The 16538-nt window shown below is 49.8% G+C and overlaps 5 protein-coding genes across 5 annotated transcripts; 1 reads left to right on the top strand and 4 right to left on the bottom strand.

Moving 5' to 3' along the window:
* Window positions 1-285: 285 nt before the first annotated feature.
* Window positions 286-5796, bottom strand: Aspvir_004489 (putative SNF2 family helicase/ATPase; the record flags this gene model as incomplete). Its single annotated transcript, XM_043267715.1, has 1 exon — window positions 286-5796. One exon carries the CDS (start codon window positions 5794-5796, stop codon window positions 286-288), a length of 5511 nt encoding a protein of 1836 aa, XP_043123650.1.
* A 638-nt stretch (window positions 5797-6434) lies between these two features.
* On the top strand, window positions 6435-8087 carry Aspvir_004488 (glutathione synthase; the record flags this gene model as incomplete). The annotated part of the gene is made up of 2 exons (XM_043267714.1): window positions 6435-6736; window positions 6839-8087. 2 exons carry the CDS (start codon window positions 6435-6437, stop codon window positions 8085-8087), a joined length of 1551 nt encoding a protein of 516 aa, XP_043123649.1.
* A 247-nt stretch (window positions 8088-8334) lies between these two features.
* On the bottom strand, window positions 8335-9291 carry Aspvir_004487 (uncharacterized protein; the record flags this gene model as incomplete). The annotated part of the gene is made up of 3 exons (XM_043267713.1): window positions 8335-9134; window positions 9186-9209; window positions 9264-9291. The coding sequence occupies 3 exons, from the start codon at window positions 9289-9291 to the stop codon at window positions 8335-8337; spliced, it is 852 nt and encodes a 283-aa protein (XP_043123648.1).
* Window positions 9292-10472: 1181 nt separating this feature from the next.
* Aspvir_004486 (uncharacterized protein) lies at window positions 10473-11996 on the bottom strand (the record flags this gene model as incomplete). The annotated part of the gene is made up of 1 exon (XM_043267712.1): window positions 10473-11996. One exon carries the CDS (start codon window positions 11994-11996, stop codon window positions 10473-10475), a length of 1524 nt encoding a protein of 507 aa, XP_043123647.1.
* Window positions 11997-13579: 1583 nt separating this feature from the next.
* On the bottom strand, window positions 13580-16025 carry Aspvir_004485 (uncharacterized protein; the record flags this gene model as incomplete). Its single annotated transcript, XM_043267711.1, has 4 exons — window positions 13580-14087; window positions 14144-14197; window positions 14253-15216; window positions 15998-16025. 4 exons carry the CDS (start codon window positions 16023-16025, stop codon window positions 13580-13582), a joined length of 1554 nt encoding a protein of 517 aa, XP_043123646.1.
* Between the last annotated feature and the right edge of the window lie 513 nt (window positions 16026-16538).

Raw genomic sequence — 16538 nt, 5'->3', positions numbered from 1 at the left:
GCCTTGCCTTGCCTGTGCGAATCCTAGTGATGAAAATTGAAAATTTAGATTTCAAGAGAAAAAGAAAGATATTTTCACACAAAGAAGGGAATATGGAAAGAAGAGGAATATTAACGGAAGAAGGGTGGGGGGGGGAGGATGTAAATGATACACCTGCCCAGAAGGGCGCCTGGAAACGCAGAGACAACCATGCTCGCAGGAACTGATGGGGATATCATGAAATCAGATGCTCGCAGTCACAAAAAGCAAAGAGAATCTATTCTAAGACTAGCCGTCCTGGGCTCGCTACTGCGTCTTGCAGGAGCTTCCTGCGTCCTTCTTGCCATCCTTTGACTGCGAGGGTTGCGAGTCGCCCCTGTCCCTGTCCGATATTTGCATGGGCTCCGACTCAGCACTTGCACTGCGGCTTTCCATGCGTAATGGTGGGTCCGAGGACTGCGAAGACGGTGTGGACGGATCTGAAAGAGCGGGAGGGACCATGCCGTCGTGTTGCGGCGGTCCGGTCTGAGCCCGATACGCAGGCTGAGTACCGTGGACTGGCCCATTCTGAGACACAGCCAACTCTGCATTTGACGTGGACTGAGAGCGTGACAAGACGGGCCTATTCGGTGCATGAGCGAATGGGCCATCATCATAAGTATGAACACGGGGCCCGCAGTCATGAGACCTAGCGGGAGCTGTAGATGGCGGAGGCACTTGAGATGATGGAACCCGGGCTTGCTGAGCGGCCGCGTAGTGAATTGGCAGGATGGGTCTGCCAGGCCAGCTTTGCCCTTGAGGCTGAGACATGGGCACCAAGGTTGCTAGTCTCTCCGTCTCTCTGCGTCTCGCCGCATCTCTCACGAGCTCTTCCCTTCTCTGTCTCTCAAATATCAGCCGCTGGTATGCCTGAGGATCAGTACGCCTAAGCCGTTCTTCATCGAGCTCTTGCTGGACATCCTTCCTTTCCTCTTCTGTGAGCTTATCGTTGTCTTCTCTCTGGAAGGTCTCGGTGAGGGCGATCTTCCGAATTGCCCGTTCCTCGCTGTCGTCCTCTTTGATTATTTTATCCAGCACGTAAGGATCCTTCCCCACAAATTCGGAAATCTCATGCTGCTTTACCGGTTTAACGGGGAAGAGATACTCATTGAGCTTCTTAGACGCCCAGCGAATTGGGTTCTTCTTGTCCACAACCCGAACGGCAAGCTGTGTCTTAAAGATAGCCTTGTTGTAGATAATCTCCTCAAAGGTTCCTCCAGCAATGAAGCGGTAAACAAATACGGGTTTTTCTTGACCTAGACGATATGCACGTCCGACAGCCTGTTCTTCCCAGATAGGATTGAACGAGAAGTCGAATATCACGACGCGGTTCGCACCCGGAATATTCAAGCCCAAGCCACCCGCTCGGGTTGAGATGAGGTACACTTTCTCCTCAGAATCGTTATTGAAACTCTTGGTCGCCGCTTGTCGAGTGCTGATGGGCGTCTTTCCGTCCAGACGGCGATAACTACGATTGGAGACCTTGAGGACATGCTCAACATAGTCGAGAGTCGGTATGCTGTGAGAGAACACCAACACCTTGTCACCGGCCTTGATTGACTCGCTGATGATCCTGTCGAGAAGCTGTGCCCGGTACGACAAATTTAGCGCTTTCATGTCGGGGACATTGGCGAACAACCGCTCTTGCTCAAAAACCAGCTTCTCGGAATCAGGAATGCCCGCTTGGGTTATAGGTTCATCACCCGGTAGCATCTCTTCCAAGCTTGACCCTGCCCTTTGCGCTTCATTAGCGCGGCTGAGTAGTTTGTCTCTGAAGCAAGCCGGATGGTTATTACACAGCCCAAGGATTGCCATCCACGTCCAAAGCTTTGCAGTTCCAACTTCTGCCTTCCCCTGGACTACAGAGTCAACATAGGAATCATATGCTGCCTGTTGCAGTTCGGTCAAGGGAACAGTGATGACAAATTCAACCTTTGGCGGCAAATCGCCCTCCAGCACAGTGATAGCGGCACGGTTAACTTTCGGTTCGAGAATCTCCTTGAGAACCTGAAGCTTCTTGAGCGACTTTCTCCTCTCATAGTGTGTGCTGTCCACGTAAAGACCTTCCTCGATGGGCTCTACATAGTTTGCCTTGAATTCGGGAAATTCTCCAAGGTAACCTTTGGCAATCCAATCCACCATGGTGAAGTAATCAGTCAAGTTGTTGGCAAGGGGAGAACCGGTCAGGGCGATACGACTCTTAGAACGAAACTGCACAGCCGCTCGGGATATTCCCGAAGTAGAATTCTTCATTTTATGAGCTTCGTCGGCGACAATGATGTTTGGACCGTCTAGAAGCCATTTCCTCACATTTGCATGTTCATCATCCCGTAGAGGTTTGCGCATCTTTTTCGTCTCTTTATTGTGTATCCACTTCCGGAATATGTCGTAGCTCATGATCAGAATTCCACCTTCTTCATCCCAGTCAGATACTTCTCGTAACCTCTCGGAAACTGTCATTGAAGCCGTAACCATTCTCACAAGCTCGATGTGCGACCCTTTAGGAGTCCACATGAGGAACTCCTCGTACCAATTATCGATCAGGGACGAAGGACAAAGAATCAACGTTTGTGATCGGTGGAAGCATTCGGGGACCTGCTCGCTGATCTTCGGATCATTGGAAGCAGCCGCAGCAGATATAGTGTTGAGCAGCGAAATGACCTGCATTGTCTTTCCCAACCCCATCGTATGGGCGAGCAGACAGCCTTGTTGCTTCTCGTCCTGTATCAGCTCTCGCCACATAAACTGAATGCCATTCAGTTGATGCGGCTTTACGCGTTGACCAATATGCGGATCCAAGTAGATGGTCGGGTCTCCAAAGCTCACTGCTTGACGAGTAGGATCGGTGTTGCTCACACCCATAAGCTTCATCTTGTGTTCAAGCCGTCTTCGCTCTTTTTCCTGCCGCGCTACACGCTGCTGTGCACTTGCTTGATTTCGTTTGGCGTCTTGACTTTCTTTGACTTCCTTCTTCCGCTTCTTGTGAGGCGCATTGACACGTTCAGAATTTTCTCCCTCCGACTCATCAACATGCTCGCTTGAGGTGCGAGTGCTTTTTTCGCTCAGTTCTCTAGCGAATTTCAGACCTTTGCAAAGTCCTAGTCCCCTGCAAAGCTCTTTGTGGAAGACTTTGAAGTCAGCAATTTCTTCCTGTGCCTTCTGGATACGCTTCCTGCTGATCGCTTTTTTCATGTACATGCAATTCACCCATGATACGAATTGTGAGGCGGTCCGCATTAATAGCCGGCTCTTTTCACCATCGAGTTCGGGTATCTCCGCCTGGTTTTTCGAAAGAATTCGGAGAGCCTGTTTGACAATGTCCTTCAATTCATCATATTTGTATTCAGGTATCAATGAAGCCATCTCTTCACGCTCGCAGTCAGGCATGGTTGCAATTAACTTTGCAAGCAATCTACGGCGATCGTGGCGTTCCTCGAGAAGTTCCCAAGGGTACGACAGCAGACCCTTGAAATCATTGTGGTCAGGCAGATCTGGTATGTTGAACTTGCGCGTCGATTTCGACCCTTCAGCTTTCCGGTTGATGATTTCTGGTCTTCGCTTCGGAATCTCGACGACTACATTGGAGCTAAGCTGGGGAGGAGGAGATATCGAAGGACTTCGTTCGATCTTCAAGCTAACGTCGTCCGATTCTGTCCACCTGGGTGGTCGCACAGGATTGAGTGGCGGTGTTTCGATCCTGAATTCGTCTGCTGATGCTGGAGGAGAGTCCATTGTGAGGTCAATAATCTCTGCCCGTTGCGCGTTTCCAGAAGGGTCAGGAGAAGGCGAGCTGGTTGCCAAGAAAGGCGACCTCTTGGCCCTTGATTTACGTCTGATTCCCGAAGGACTGATAATGTCATCATCGCTTTCGGATGTTGAGGGCGTCGACGCCGGTGTTCGCCTTCTGTCGACGCTGTCCACGTTTCCAAAGTTTTCAATGGACGAGACCCCTTCCTGAACCTCGGAGTCGTCGATGAAGTCATCCTGGAAGTCAGAAGAGACGTCGGATTCTGAGTGAAGAGACTCCTCGTCCGCGGCACTATTCTCCGGTTTTGGCAATGGCTTTGTTTTGGGGGCAGAAGCAACCTTTGGCGGACACTTCTCTTCCTCCAAGACCGAGATACGCCACTTTTGCTTCTGTATATCGATAACAGTCTGCTCCATGCTTTGACACTGTGTTTGTAACTCCGATTTTGAGGCATATTCACTTCCGCGTATTGCTTCGAGCACTTTGCCTAACCGTTTCTCCAGCAAGATGACGTCGCGATTAATGGCCTTGACTTTTTGATAAGTACACTTCGCCCTTCGAGCTGTGACCCAAAGCTTCCGGGCCTTATATTCCTCCTTCGGTAAGCCATTCTGGCGCCACCGATTCACAAACTCAGCCATACAATCTTCGATTACTGAGTCAACCTCAGCGGGAGTCAGCTTTGCCGGTTTACTTTGAGCAATATCATCGCGTTCATTAGCAATCTCCTGCCAAGTTTCTTCATCAAACTCTCCTTCGGAGCCCGAGTCACCATATAATGGGCAGACGTCTTGGTTGTCTTCCCTGGCAGGATATTTCTGAAGGAGATATGAATAAGGGTCAGATGGTTCCAGTGTTTGCGACAGCCGGGAGCCGGCAGCCCCTGCTTGTTCTAACTGGGGCCATTTCTTTATGTCCTCCTGTGTAACTGACACAGTTCCATTTGTGGCAGTGTACAAAGTGAAGAATTTCTCGTCGTGCTCACTGACCTTCGAGTGATTATATGGGATCAGAGCCATGTGTCTACCTTCAGTATCAGAGCTCAACTGAATGGGTTGCTGTCTGAAGAAATAGTGCATGCACTTTCTCACGAAGTGGCGCTGAGCGGTAGGCAAATTCAGAGGACCAAGCATTACGAACGAATGATCCTCCTCACCAGAGGTACATGGATAGAATAATTGCGAAGGCAGAATCCGATCTGGTCCAATGTACCAGTCCTTGTCTTGCGGAATGTTCGAGGACTTCGACACACAAGGGTCCTTTTGTGGCTCGGGCAGAGAGCTCAAATCCAGTCTGCGTCGTTTCTTTCCTTCAGCATCAACCACGATGTGTTCATAAGCACGCACGCGTTTGCCGGGGCTGGATTGGTCTATACGTTGTTCCGCAGGGGGGCGACTAACGGCAGGTGGAGGGACGCTTGGAGGCCTCTCGGTGGTAGTGGTTGCACTTTTAGTACCTTTAGCAGTAGCGGTCGTTGTAGTAGACTCGTCGCCCCTCAGACCACTGGAAGTCGCGGCATCCGGGGGAAAGATCCTTTTAGTGTGAGATACTGTAGATGCTGAGGGGGTCATCCAACGGGGGCGCTGCATCAGATTCTGAGGAGTCGCTGTTGGCGGCACAGAGTTCTGATGAATCGGTGACGAGAATTCTTCGAAAGGGCCTGGAATAACAGCTGTCAAGTGACTTGGGGTAACTGAATACCGATGATCATCAAGTTGGGAAGCAAGCTCCACTCTAGAACGCTGGTATTTTTGAGAACGTCGCTGAAGGTAGCGTATTGCCATAAGCATAGAGCTACGATGGCCAATAGCTTTGAGTCCAAGTTCTTCCCGTAGAGTCTCCTTGTCGACATCATGCAACAGCACCTCCCCAGTTATCAAATTCTCTCGAAGAGCGGCTTCGAATTGGACAGGGTTTGGCCGAGGGGCCTGCGACGCAGACTGGGACCATGGCGTCTCAGGATTATGGCAGAGGAAGGCTACGACCTCGTCAACTGTCCAGTCGAGGGGATCTCCCTCATCAGACTCCATTCCGCCTGGTGGAGCTATTTTTGTTAATGGAATATCAACGTAGTGAGCTGAAGCCAGGAGTATCTTACGGTAATCCCATCAGCAGGTCCAGCTTATCACTGAAATTGAGATTTCTCTTGAGTGATAAGGCACCATTTGGTCACAGGAGAGGCGAGAACTGAGAGAAGCGAAGGACGATCGAGAAAGTAAAAAAGAATTGGGCAGAGGAGCGACAAGAGAGTCGCGATCTCACAGAGTTCGCATTCACTAAAAACCTAGCTGCTAAACATATGAAATCACAGTTCCAGCCGACTTTATTGATTTGGGTTATGGAAGAATTCTGATGAACTGATCGCGTTGATGGAACGAGACGCGCCAAACTGATACTGCCGAAAAGGGCGATCGGCGGTCGGTTATCGCGATAGAGCTCTTTTTCTGCCGGTAGGCAAGGCGGTACAACAGGCGGTATGCGGCGTAGTACCAAAGCTCCGATGATTAATCGCCGACGGCCCCTCATCGACAGTATTAATAATGGCCTTTTCTTGCAGGAAATGTTGATTTATTCGCACCTGAACAGTCCTCAATTGATTTCGAACTGCTTTTCTGGGCTTCTTTGAGTGCTGAGATTCCACATTGCAGGATATATACCGCTCTTCATAATGAGTGACTCGATCTATACTAATTACCCTCCGCAACTGAACCCCGCACAGAAGGAGTTCCTGGTGAAGACTATCAAGGACTGGGCTACGCAGAATGGCTTGATGGTCCGACCTCCTCCTACGTTCATTTCAAAAGAGTCTGACCCGTATGGTGTACTGGCGACGAACGCTCCAGTAACGTTATTTCCGAGTGTCTTTCCAAGGGCATGCTTCGAAGAAGCCAAGGCATTGCAGACTGTATACAACAAGCTTTATGCCGCAATTACATGTAATGAGGAATGGCTGGGCAAGATTATGGAAGAGTAAGACTCTGATGCTTTTCTGTGGCCTAGATTCAATGCAATGCTTCTTTCGGAGTACAGCATCTGTGGAAAGTTCTGCACTAAAAACTGTTTGACCTGTAGTCTGATTGACGTTGACGACTTCATCTCCCGTCTGTGGAAAGTCCACCTCTCAGTCAAGGAGGAGGGATATGTTCAGAATTTGTCGCTTGGTTTATATCGATCCGATTACATGGCTCACGCTCCGACAAACGCGAACGCCCCGTCTTTGAAGCAAGTGGAGTTTAACACTATCTCGTCGTCCTTCGGCGGCCTGTCTTCTCTGGTGCGAAAGCTCCATTCAGAGCTTCTTACCTCCCCGCCAGGCTATCCCATCTCTTATCCTTCCCACCCACTGTTTGAGTCGAACGTACCTCCCGAGAATACCGCTGTGGAAACCTTGTCTGCCGGGCTGGCTGCAGCGCATTCTGCTTACGGGCCTTCGAAGTCGACCCCGGCTCTTCCCACGTGTATTCTGTTCGTGGTACAGGAGAACGAACGGAACATATTTGACCAGCTAGCACTCTCCAGACAGCTTACTACCGTCCATAAGATTCCCGTTTTCCGACTGCTCAGTACCGAGATTTTGGATCACACATCGATTCCCGGCGCAAACGCTTCTCGGCCTCTCATCTACCGTCCCCCTCATTCACCAGACACGCAGTTTGAAGTAACAACCGTGTATCTGCGCTGCTTCTATGCTCCGACCGATTACACCTCCGAGCGTGACTGGGAGGCGCGGACACAGTTGGAGCGTTCTGCAGCGATCAAATGCCCCACCGTTCTGAACCAGTTGGCAGGGTCTAAGATTATACAACAAGTGCTGGCAGAGATTGCAGGGCCCGATCACCTTGCGAACTTCATGGCAGACACCGACCCGGCCACTGTCGCCCGCTTACGGGAAACATTTGCGCCTCAGTACGACCTTTCTTCAAACGGGCGCGGCCGAGAATTGGCGCTGAATCCCGAAACAGCTCTCAACCACGTCCTCAAACCGCAGCGGGAAGGAGGCGGCAACAACATTTATAAGTCTGCCATTCCCGACTTCTTACGGTCAATTCCAGAAAGTGAATGGAAGCGATGGATCCTGATGGAACTGATCCGTCCGCCAGCTGAGGCCAAGAATGTGGTTTTGAGGAGTGATGGCGAGGTTCTCGGTGGCAAGGTCATTGGGGAGTTAGGTATCTATGGCACCATTCTCTGGGATCAATCCAATGGACATGTCCTGCAGAACGAGCAAGGCGGGTGGTTGATGAGGACCAAGGCGAAGGATGTTAATGAGGGGGGAGTGGCCACTGGATTTTCCAGTTTAGATAGCATTCTTCTTTTTTGAAGTCCTTTCACAAATCCTTTGATACTTAGGTATAGATACATCTCTTTGGCTACTACAATCGTTTTGCATGAAACACGTGGTCGATTTCTATAGTCCAATTTCTATTGTCACTGTGTCAAAGACGTGAACGACAAACAAATGTTCTTCAAGCTTGGGATTCCAATCTTCTCCCAACCTAATTAATATACAAGCGACAACCCAACTCCATGATAGCATCGTCCTCCTGGATGACTGGCTCAATCTCCAGCTAGACAGTATCAGACAGTCTTGAGCCCGCCTCCACATCCCTCTCTTCGCCCATATTCCCACGCTGCGTCCCACGCCGCCACGTCTCAGGGAGCTCGTCAGCCGGAAGCAGCCTCCAACTCCCGAGCCGGAGCCGAGAAGCCCTCTCCGACAACTGCCAGAAGAGACTCAACGCCTCGCAGATTCGCTGACTGGGAACGTGGACTTCCTCACCATCCAGAAACAAACCCAGAGGGTGGTAGGCCGGCGCGCCGCCCGCCAGGGTCCTGGAGCGCAGCCGCATGGCAGTACGCTGGTCGCCAGGGCCAGGACCCCTCGCGTACTCGATCTCCATGGTCGTGTTATACCTGATCTGGTCCAGCGACCAGCGCGCCACGCGCTCGACCTCCACTTTGCCCACGGTGCGGCGGTGACTCGACCAGCAGGATAGCGCCAGTGGAGTCCTGCACTGGCGTTCTCGGCGCATGTTGAGGCTGTTCTCTCGCGGGAGCTGCGCTGCAGGGACGACCATCCGCGCCTTTATGTCGCGGTATGTGAGGCGTGGGTCTGTGCGCATCCAGTACTCGAGGAGCCAGGCTGCAGGGCGGATGGAGATGTATCTTGGTAGGAAGGGAAAGGCGCGGAGGGGGCGGCCGTCGCGGTCCTTGACGACTTGGCCGTTCTCGACGAGGTTTTTGAGAGGAGGGAGATCGTCGAATGATGGTACCTCCAGGCGGAAGAGGAGAGGGGGTAGATTGTTCTCGGAGTAGGCTGCGTGGTGGGCGTTGACGCAGGTGTGGTATCGGTCAGGAGGGTCATCATCTGGAGTGTGTTAGTATTGGCATTGTTTGACCAGGAACATGTAACACTGACGATGGCATGTCGACTGCTGCAGCTCTGAGACGTAGCATATTAGTTTCTGTGATATTGAAATGCAGTATGGGGACATACCAGGAGCATCAATAGGTGGAGAGAACATATTTATGAAAATAGGCTTGGATGTGTTAATCTTGACATACAATACTGAAGACGAAGAGTAGAGAGTAATTATTGTTATACAGAAGGAAAAAGCAGTAGACTCTCAGATTTATACCTGAGTGTTGAAGCATGGTGAATATAGCACCAGAAGTCCCATTGTGAATAGCTTGGGGCTAGGGGATCCTTGCTTAAAGAAAATTCTGAGAATGTGCATATAGAGCAGGTATATTACTCTGAGAGAACATACCTCTACAGGCGGGGATATTTTTCTAGATCAAAGTAATAGTGATTCTCAATTTAAATAAAGGGTACGCATAGATGTCGACGTTAAGCTGAATAGTTGTACATGTTGTTAGTGATGACAAATTACACTCAGAATTTAATGTTATAGAACGGCTGCAACTACATTACCAGTCTGTGTGGCTTATACTGGAGGGGAGGATCTCTCATGAAACTGTACTTTCGATCTTGTAAGCAGCTGAGTCTTAAGTTTGGCATAAATAACAGACTTCTATATAAGATGTCAGAAATGACTGGAGGTTTAATCTGGATGATCACTCGATTTAAGAGCGTGTACTTCTGTTTGGTATCCTTGAATTTACTGCGCCGTGTTAGGTTTCAAGCTTGAAGTATACACGCGAAAGACATTATGAAATATATCATGCCGTAAGCCAAACGAGTTGATGTCAGTGATATGCACCGATGACTCTACAGCATTGAAGGGCTAAAGAATTGAAGAAACAAATTGATTTCACTGGCCAGCTCACTCTGCCCAAAGAGGAAAGTGCAACCCTGCATATCATAAACTCATGGCAGTCACGCTATCGGCGGAACGCCGCCTTGGCAATCAACCTTATCCGAACGACACCATTTCCGGTCCAGAGGCCCAGTGGACATCATAACAGCTGTTGAAAGAAAAGCAGAAAGCAAAGAAAGACATAGAGCTCACAACGATAACAATAGACACCGCATCCCGGAAGACGACTCCATGGCCAACTCCGCACCAGCAACATTCCCAGGAAATCGAGGCCTTCCTCCGCGTGAAGGGGTATTTGTAGAAACGAAAGGCCACCAGACAAAAAATGAACAGACAGAAGACAAATTGACAAAGGCACACCAGATGCCCACTAACAAGGGAAAAGTAAACACAGGAAGCGCAGATATTGAAAGATAGAGCTAGCCTCACATGACGCCCTCCACATAAGGCATTTCAAAAAGGAATCGCTGCCCGGCGTAATATTCGTTGAGAGCGACGTCGTATACCCATTTCAACGCGCCCTCGTCAGTGGGACGTGGGCGATAAATCAGCCGCAACGTCATAGGCTCGAAGATGAGGGATGGAAATAGTGGATCCGGCGATGGCGGCGCAGTCGTGCGAGAAATTGGGACAACGTTGATCATGTCGTCGAGGTCGAACTTGCTGGCAAATTTGGCGTACAGAGAATCGGTATTGCAGAAAGGTAGCGCCTTCTTGAAGGCTTTGTGCTGGCGCTTCATTCGCCGTTGGTGCGCCTTCAACACTTTAGGCACATCCTTGCGCTGGCCAGATAGCTCCTCCTCGCAAGGACGCAGCCAGTCGAGTCCTTGACGCGTTTCTTTCTTGAACAAAAAGTCGAAGTTGCAAGGGCACAGCTCTCCATCGTAGAGGGTTTCCTCTAGAGGAGAGTCGAGGTGGTCCTCCTCGGGAACAGTAAAAGTAAGAACCGGAGAACCGGGAACAGGAGAAGGAACGGGAGAAAGGACAGGAGAAAGAAGAGGAGAACTGAGGGGAGGCGAAAGGGGAACAGGGGAGCTTGGAATGGGGGAAGGAGAACTAAGGATGGAAGTCATCGACTCCTCAGAAGCTCCACTCTGACCGAACGAAGAGTCAGGCTTGACGGACGGAGCTGGCATGGTCGCGGGAGGAGTCAAAGGCAGGTATTCTCTAATGGGAGTGGTGGGGTCAAGAGCATCGCTCATATCGACGTCCTCTTCAGTCTTTGCCGCACTCCTTTTCTTCTTTGGCGTTCGTGGTCCACGATGGCCACGTCTGTCAGGTCCATAATTGTCCGGAAGGGCGATGCGACCACCCGCTTCACCGCGCTCAGGATTGACGAGACCAGGAGTCAACCCACGAGTCGAGTTGAGTGTAGGATCAATGCCCTGCTCGCTCATCTTTTTCAGCACGTCTTGCTCAAGCTGACAACTGATCTTGTTTCCTGAGCTCCAGGCAATTAGGTGGAAGGCTTTGCGAAATCTGACATTCCGCTGCTGAAGGGCGTTGCGCTCGATTGCAAAATCCTTGTGCATCCGGTCAATGATGTCTTGTAAGTGGATGCGCCTGTCGAGTCGCATCCATGCCTCGACTCTGAACTCCTCGACGTCAGAGGAAATGTGATCCGGAAGGATCTCGATGTCTCTGACCCATTGGCCGCCCAAGACTTTCATCTTGGGCGGCTCTCGCTCTTTCTTCTCATCCTCCTTTGTGGGCTTGAACTGATAGAGGATGGCTGGGAGATTGTCCCAGGACCAATCCTTCTGGTCCTCACGGAAGCTGGTAAAGTTCCGCGGGTCGACGGCTTCGGTGCTGCCCTGCCTCGGAGTTTTTTCTGCTGCCGTATTAGGATCAGTTTCCAAGTGGACAGAGGAAGTCGACTCACTTTTGTTGCCCTGAAGCTTCTCAGAGCTCTTGGAGCCCTTGGCACTCTTTCTCTCGATTTTACCCATTGTTGAAGGCTGCGATCCCATGTCAGCCATGCAAAAGAACCGGCACTGAACCCAGCCATTGCTGGGCAACACTTGTGCACACAACTCAAAGGGCACTCATCACCACTCACTTGATGCTGTCTTGGAACTTGTTGCTGAAAGCTGATGGTTGTAGTGATTTGTGGGAGCAAGCTGGTACTTGCGAATATGAAGCGGAAAAGTGTTTGGGGAAGAGAAATCCCGGAGGAGACAGATCAGGAGAATATAAAGACGAAGAAGAATTGGACTTCGCCATATTGAGTTTTGAGAGCTCCTCATTCTTTTCGATTTCTCAATAATGTGGAGGTTGGTATAGTCGACTGAATTGGGAGAAGTTTGGTTGTGCGATGGTGATGAAACGGGGTGAGCGAATATTCACTCGACATGCCTCCTCTAGTCTTTGTCTCCCTCACCTCCTTAGCGAGCCCCTGAAAACCCAGACTCACAAACACACCTTAACATGATCTGTCCGAAGCTGTCTTTCTGAAACGTAGAATTTTTGCTCTTCAAAATGATACGCAGCTTGCCCATCTTACTATCATTCCTGGGTTGTCCGCCGCACTCCTTGGACGAAGCCTCTCGACATGCACATCCGCTGTCATATCCTCACTGACAGCTGCAGACCCACCCAGCCCCAGTTCTTCCAGCGCTGCAGGTACACCACGAGGAGGCTGGAAAGCTTCTTTTCTCAGAACAACGCAACTGAACAATTCTCATTGGTTCCCCTGAGCGAAGCCGGAACAGGGTAGCCGGAAATAGATTGCGTGTCTGGATGGCAGGTGCTGCGTGGAGTCTATTGTCTAGTCTGCTGCACGTATTGTAAGCTGCGAACAATTATATTGACTGCTGCTCGCTGCTGAATGGTCTCCCTTTCCCCGGCAGGGGCACGAAGCGAATGGAGAGGGTGGATCCGAGCTGAAAATCGCTCACTCGGTGGGCCTTCATTGTATTTCGAGTATAATGAGGCTGAATAGGGTCTTTAGTTGTACTTATGTGTTTATCTAGAAGGAGGCCAACCAGGCTGATGGGCTGATGGGCTGGTGAGGCGCGTGAGAGAGTGGAAGAAAGTAGAAGGCCATGAGGTAGGAACTTCCTATTTATAGCTTCTAATCTCAGTCTAAGGACAGATTTAGAGAAGCATAGCTGAGCTGTGTTTGAAGTATGAGTAAGAGATGATTGTATAGGTAAGCTAAGCAGTAGGTAGAGAGGACTTGGTGGAAATGAAAGGCTTGTACAAGGTGTAGACAGGCCAATATGAGGGAATCCATAGAGAAAGTGTTGGAATAGGTGAATGAAAAAGCAATGTGACGTGCATTCCTATCTCTGTGAAATGGAATTGTACAATGTGCATGCTGCCTCTGTCACTATGTCCATAAAAACTGAAATCAAAGCAACCTGAGATTCTCCAGCGCAAACCATATCCCTGTAAAATCATCTCGAATACCCAAGTACTCGCTACATTGCAAAAGAAATAGAAAAGGATTGAAGGAACAGGCAGCTTTACCCAATGTCAACGCCAGCTCCTGGTGTGCAGCGAAATCTCCCTCCAATTCGTCAGTAAGCTCTCAGCCTTTCAGGACAGTAGCCCAAAAATCATCGCTGGATCTTTTGGCAGACTCGCCAGTGTTCAAAGTTTCTAGACTCCTGCGCTTTGTGCTAGCATAGTCGCCAGCTGCCGACTCGGCGACATCCATATCCTCAGCACGTCTGCGCTTCCGGTTGTTTTCCATGGTCACAGGCGCCTCAATGTCCGAATTGTCAACACGTCTGCGCTTCGAGCTGGTGGTTATGTTTGCGGGCTCCTGAGACTCCAAATCTTCATTGCGCCCACGCTTCAGGGTATCTCTGTCAACAGCATCATAATCGCGGAGAAGCCAATCCTCGTATGACATGTTGTTCTTCTTCAAAAATCTCTGCAAAGACATTGTGCGACCAACAGTATCGTCTTCATCGTGGAAGGGTTGGGTGGGATGCTCGATGCAATGGGTCAAGCCATCTACATCTGGGTATTCGAAGTCGACATGAGTGGAGTCAATCGTTTTAATTTGCGGCGATACAGTTGCTCTCGTGTGGCTGGATAGAAAAGTCAGTTAGTATGGAGCACAATTAGGGCACAGATGGAACCTCACGTATTCATTACAAAATCTTGCTGCGATATCCTCTCCTCTGCTTCGATCTCGCGGCTAACGCGAACGTTAGCAACACTCTAGATTGAATTAAGAAGGCCAAGATACATACCTCCTCGATTCCATTCTTAAATCTGCCTGCGAAGCATGAAGTAGGTCAGGACGGCGACCCTCGCACATCTCATCGAAGCTCCTGGAAGCGGTTTTCAGATTCGTCCTTCCCTGCTTCATAGGAATGATGTTTTCTCCCGGTATCAGGATGCGTCCACCAGCTTCACCCTTTGATGGATCGATCAAACCAGGCGTCAGTCCCCTGGTGGAATTCTTCTGGGTATCAACTCCGATAGCCTTGAGCATGCGATCAATATCCCAGATGGACTTTTGCACATTCCAATTAGCCACGTGGAAGGTGTTGCGAAAGTTTTCCCTGCGAGACTCAATCTCCTCTGCGGTCAATGTGTACTTGGGATTGACACGGTCGATGATATCCTGCTGGGTGATGCGACGGTCCAAACGCATCCAGGCTTCGAGCCTCCATCCTTCCACATTGGAGGAGATTTGGCTCGGGAGTACAGCAAAGTCATTGATCTGCTTTCCAGTAAGTGCATTAGTTGTTTTATAAATACGGTGTCTCGATTTGCGGTAGTCCGTCCTGGGTCTAAGAACGTAAAGAACGTCAGGCAGGTTTTCCAGACTCCAGTAGGTTTGATCGCCATGAGGGGCGGTTAGATCGTCTGCAGCTGCTGGCTCGGGCTTTACCAAGTTCTCGTTAGCGTTTATGACCAGGTGTTTGTGCTCCACTGGTGGTGAGTAGTGGGCGCTCGAAGGAACCGCAGGCTGATCAAGGCCTCCTTGACTTTTAGGCAGAAGAGAAGGCTCGAATTTCACCCGATGCCGGTGTCCCGGTGCAGCTTGAGTAGCAGACAGAGGCGACGGTCCATGTATCAATTGAGAAACAGGCACTCTTTGGTAATCTGGGCGAGAAGCCAATCCCACAGGCAGGCAAGGCTGCGAGACAGATAGTGAAGGGCGCCCAACCGTCAACTGCGCTCGAGTAGCGGGCGCATCTTGGAAATCTGAATAGGGAGAGAGTCCAACGGTAGGTCTCAGGGGAGTCAGAGGATCAATTTGATGTGCAACGGATTGAGCAACAGCCGAAGGGTACCAATCTCTCTGTTTTATGACACTTGATTAGACATCTGATGCAAGATAACAACAACAGATTGATGATGGCATGTCGGCTACAACACTGAGTCGAAATTCGTCCTGGGTCAGGCTTAAGAAGGAATTCACTTGCCTCGAGGGTAGGAGGATTTGCTTGCTCCTCATGTGAATAGAACTCTAGGCCGGTGTAAAAGCCTGGTCCTGGGAAAAGACCGCGGCTATGATAGAGAGCTCTCTGAAAGAGGCCCATTCGAGTGGATATGTCCATGGGTTACGTGTAAGTCGTCCTCTTGACACCAGGGACCCCTGGGTGTTTGCGTTCTGATGTGAATATGTTGCAACGATGTAGAGTACTCTGAGAACCAAAGGGAATGAGATAAAGCAATGGATCTCCTGTGAATATGTTCCTTCACATGGTCAGTCCTGTTTACATCTTTGAACATGTCAAAAGACTCACAAAGAGCAATTCACCGCAGATACTGAGGAAGGTAAACTGTGACCAAAGACTAGGGACTTTCCAACCAAAGCTGTACACAATTAAGAAATGCAAGCTTAAGTTAAGGATGCTATTCTGAAGAGAAAAAATGATGTTCTGGTGGAAGAGTGAACGCGTCGCCAGTGATGATGGTGAGAGCAAAGCGTCCTTGGGAGGATTGCAGAGGCGAGTAAACAAAACATCTTGTTGGTCTGTACCATTTTCCTTCCTCATCAGACCGTTCATTTTCGTCTTTTCCTCTCTGCCTCGCTTCTGGGTTATACTGTCTCAGGCAATTCATCAATCTACGATCATGCTCCGGGTTAAGCTTTCCATTGTATTCTACTCTCTGTACTCATCTCAAATCCAGTACTTGAAGCAATAGAAAGTACAACTGTCTCGACAAGGCTCAGACTGTCAGTCAATACATCATCGCTTGCCCCAGGGATGCTAGGCTTGAGAGATACTACGCGATGTTTTCTATCACGGTGTTATCCGGTAAACTGGCAGTACTACAAATTTGGACTCCCTTCCGAGTATGCTAATCATATGTATCACTCATAGTAGTCATTGCAAATCTAAGTGCTAACCGGCTTCTTACCGCATCATATTCATATACATTTGACGAATGCTCAACGTATAGTCTTCGAGCAGATACAGAGTGGCTGCAGACAGAGAAGGCATTGTTGCTTAAGGGCAATCTTGACGATAGACTATCAACAGACTCCGTCTTCAGTTCTGAGAGACAATCTCGCACCT

The sequence above is a fragment of the Aspergillus viridinutans genome, assembly GCF_018404265.1.
Source record: "Aspergillus viridinutans IFM 47045 DNA, scaffold_2, whole genome shotgun sequence".
NCBI classification, from domain to species: Eukaryota; Fungi; Ascomycota; class Eurotiomycetes; order Eurotiales; family Aspergillaceae; genus Aspergillus; species Aspergillus viridinutans.
Note: the sequence above shows the minus strand (reverse complement) of the source record. Positions and strands in the feature narration are given on the sequence as shown.